The sequence below is a fragment of the Heterodontus francisci genome, unplaced genomic scaffold (assembly GCF_036365525.1).
Source record: "Heterodontus francisci isolate sHetFra1 unplaced genomic scaffold, sHetFra1.hap1 HAP1_SCAFFOLD_316, whole genome shotgun sequence".
NCBI lineage: Eukaryota > Metazoa > Chordata > Chondrichthyes > Heterodontiformes > Heterodontidae > Heterodontus > Heterodontus francisci.
The window spans coordinates 2,131,847-2,135,688 of NW_027141189.1; the positions used below are offsets into that span (position 1 = coordinate 2,131,847).

Genomic DNA, 3,842 nt, shown 5'->3' on the forward strand with positions numbered 1-3,842 from the left:
AGCGGTTTGCATATCAAATACAGATATCACCAGGGCTTAAATTACAATTTCAATACGGAGGCAACCGGATTAAGAATTAGGGAAACAATGCAGTGGATGCTCTTAATAGGGATAGATGAGATTTGATGGTTTGAATTGCAAGGAAGGAAAAATAAATAAACTGGAGCCGTTGGAGTTCTCCGTGCAATGCAGGTCAGCAAATGGAGCAGTGTTTCTTGACAGGAACCTGATATGGAATAGGATAAAGGCAGAAGAGTGTTGGATTCACCAGTAAATGGACGGTGGGGGATGGACCATCAGCCAGGTGACAATTGCTATGTATGAGTCTGAATGAGACAGAGGCATGGACGTACGTTTCAATATCTGATGTACTGAGATAAGAGTGGAACCAAGAGTACTATGATGTGGAATGCGGGGGTTAACTGTTACGGCGTGACACACGGTTTTATGAACGTGACTCTGTATTGTTAAAAGAAAATGGAATTTATAGTAAAGCTCAAGAATGTTATGCCAGATTTGTGTTTAAATTAGGAGAACTGAGGGTGCCGGATTGGCAACAGTGGGTTATGATGAAGGGTCGCTGACCCTTCTTCGGAACCGACAAATATTAGAAAAGTCACTGCTTAGAAGCAAGTGAGGTGGGGGTGGGGCAAGAGATAACAATGGAGGTGTCGATTGAACAAGACCACATAGCGGACTAAAAGGTCATGGAGCAAAGGCAAACAATATGTTAATAATTAAATGGAAACAGTTATCTACCGATTACATTTGTTGCTTCACTTTGTTTGCTTTCCAACCCCTTCTGGACCTGCCTCTCCTCCAGTTTCCAAATGTCCTTTTACGTGTCTCCCTTCAATCGACTCGCTTGCTCAGCCTCCATCTGCCTATTTCTCATGATCTGAAGTCACAAACTCACCGCAGGGGTTCTCGACCTTTTCACGTTTTGAGACAGCCCCTGTTGACTCTCTTAACCATTGAAATAAAAAGAAGTTCCCCTTTCCCCTCACTTTCTCAGCCATTGGTCTGGGTGCAACACTGGAGTTAAACCATTGGATTACTTGTTTGAAACCCCCTTCTCCATTCCACACTGGCAGGGCGTCCTCACTCAGCCACTGTATCCAGTGATCATTATATTTCATCTCTATTTCAGATCAACTTCCCAATCAATCTTTGTTAACTGTGTTTAAAACCATTCTCTGCTGGATGCTGCAACAAAGCTGCAAATTTCACACCAGATCCTGTCAAACTGCTACTTGAGTTTGAGGTCTGATCAGTAATTTCTCTGCGTCCCTTTCTATCTATTTCAGTTAACCTGGTGGCGATTCTGACCCTATCCCGAGGAAAGTGTGGTCTCTCCAAATGTGTCACTGTCTAAGTTGTGGGAATGGCAGTGGCTGATCTCCTGGTCGTTATCACAGGTCCCATATTGAGGCGGATTTCTTGGATTTATTTCCCAGATTCATTCCTGTCCATTACTCCCATCTGCAGTTCAATTAATGTCCTGGTGTTTGCAACCGCAATGGTTTCTGTCTGGCTGACAGTCGTTTTCACCTTTGATCGATTTGTAATCATTTGCTGTGAGAAGCTGAAGGAAAAATATTGCACTGAGAGAACAGCGGCTCTGGTTATCGGAACAGTGAGTCTGCTGTGCTCTTTGGAATGTGTTCCCTGGTACTTTATATGTGAACCGAAATATATAATTGATATTGTTCCCTGGTGCTGTATCGTGAAACAGAGCTACTATAGTTCCCCCTCATGGACCGCGTTTGAGTTGTTCCACGGCATTTTAACTGCTTGCGTACCATTCTTTCTGATTTTGCTGTTAAATGTACTGACGGTCAGACGAATTATAGCGGCCAATAGAGTCGGCAGTGGACTCCGGTGCCTCAGCAATGGAGAGAATCACAATGACCCAGAGATGGAGAATCGAAGGAAATCAATCATTTTACTGTTTAGATTATCTGGCAGTTTTATACTGTTATGGGTGATGCAGATTGTATTTTACATCTATCAGCGAATTACAAAACAATATGCTTCCTCGACCAATGACCCTCTTTATATCACAGAATACACAGCAGCAATGCTGCAGCTTCTCAGTTCCTGCACCAACACGTGTATTTATGCTGTGACCCAGACGAAATTCAGAGAGGAGCTAAAGAGGGTCGTGAAATACCCTCTCAATCTAATTGTTAGATTAGTTAAGTCATAAGAAAAGTGAAGGTTTCCATGTTCTCGAACTAAAGTCCATTCGACTCCACAGCCTATATTTACGATATGGTGTTAAATATTCTGTTCACAGCACCGAACCTTGAGATAATTGTAAACTTGATTTTGTAATATATTAAACATCTGACCTAATGAGGCTGGTTATTTTTGCAGAAGACACAGGAATTGTTTGTCAAAAATGACGGTGCTAAAGAGCACAGCTGGACATCAACTGAAGCAGCTCTCAATCAAAGGAGCTCCTGTTGCCTTGATGACAGAACGATAGGGTAGGTACTGGTAATGTCACTGAGTTAATAATCCAGCAGCCTATTGTAATGCCTTGGGAACAGGGGTTCAGATCCCCTTCTAGCTGCTGGTAGAATTCAACTTCAATTAATCAGTTAAAAATCTGGAATTGAAAACTTGTCTCAGTCATAGTGCCATGAAATAAAGAGTTAGATGATCGAGCAACTTCCTTATGGAAAAGGCCTGGCATACATTTGACTCTCATCACACACATTTAGAGAAAAGTACAATAAATATGGAGAAATAAGGTTCGACAGCACGAAGAAGAGAGAAGCAGAGAGGCCGGTGGAGAAGAACAGGTATGGCAGAGGGCGGATGTGACAAGTTGTAACAATCCCCAGTCCTGTTGTGGCGTATTGTGGCATGTTTAGTGTGATGGTTTTAGGGGCTAATGCCTTTCGAAAACTACAATTTTTTTCTGCCACTCGCTGTCCCTTCCTTTCTGTGCCTGTCTCTCTCTGCTCTCTCAGAAACTCAGTAAAACTCCACATAAATCTGTTTGCCATTTTACGTTGTCTGCTTTGGGTGATGCCCCAAGGCAGAGGGTGCACTTCCTTATGCAGTCTGGTCAAAAACCTGTATCCCTCTATTTAACTGCATATTCTTTAAGTTTTGGTAACTGTAATTGATTAATCCCTAATAATTGATCAAATCTGACATTGATTACTGCTTGACGGTCTCTAGGTTTATTTTTCCCCCAGAGATGATTAAAAAAAACTGTTATTAGTGTCGAGAGGAGTTCTTGTCTACCTCAGTGTTTTAAATATATCAAATCCTGATCCCATACCCACCAAAGTGTATGAAACGATGGAACACTGCAAACATTGTTACACACTGAGTACACACGGTACCTTTATGTTGCAATAAGATGTCATCATCTCTATTCAGATAACTGCCATCCCACAGGGGCAAAGTTTTACTGTGTCAACATTCTGACCAAACACTAAAGAATTACAGAAAGCGAGGCTCACAAATTCAACACAAGTTTCCTTTTCTGAGCCTCGCTGGTCTGCTCTGATTTTCTTTTGGGTGGCATCGGCCTAGATTTTATGTTCAGACCTGAACCCACAAACGTATAACTCAGAGGCAAGATTATTACCCACTGAGCTACAGCTGGCTCCAATGTTCCCCCAAAAATTTAGTTGTTGTGCATGGCAAGTTTTTTTGTCCCGTGCACGGTACCTTAAATTTTTTAAAGAATCTTTAAAGACCTGTGTGTGTGTCTTTGGCTGTGTGTGTCTGTGTCTATGTGCCTGTGTGTGTTTCTCTGTGTGTGTGTTTCCCTGTGTGTCTGTGTGTGTGGTTGTCTATGTGTGTGTTTGTCTGTCTGT

General features: G+C 42.2%; 1 protein-coding gene across 1 annotated transcript; it reads left to right on the plus strand.

Annotated features, from left to right (window-relative positions):
• The first annotated feature begins 1,384 nt into the window (after positions 1-1,384).
• LOC137362437 (probable G-protein coupled receptor 139) lies at positions 1,385-3,222 on the plus strand. The gene is made up of 4 exons (XM_068026830.1): positions 1,385-2,188; positions 2,380-2,492; positions 2,730-2,810; positions 3,213-3,222. Exons 1-4 carry the CDS (start codon positions 1,385-1,387, stop codon positions 3,220-3,222), a joined length of 1,008 nt encoding a protein of 335 aa, XP_067882931.1.
• The last annotated feature ends 620 nt before the right edge of the window (positions 3,223-3,842 follow it).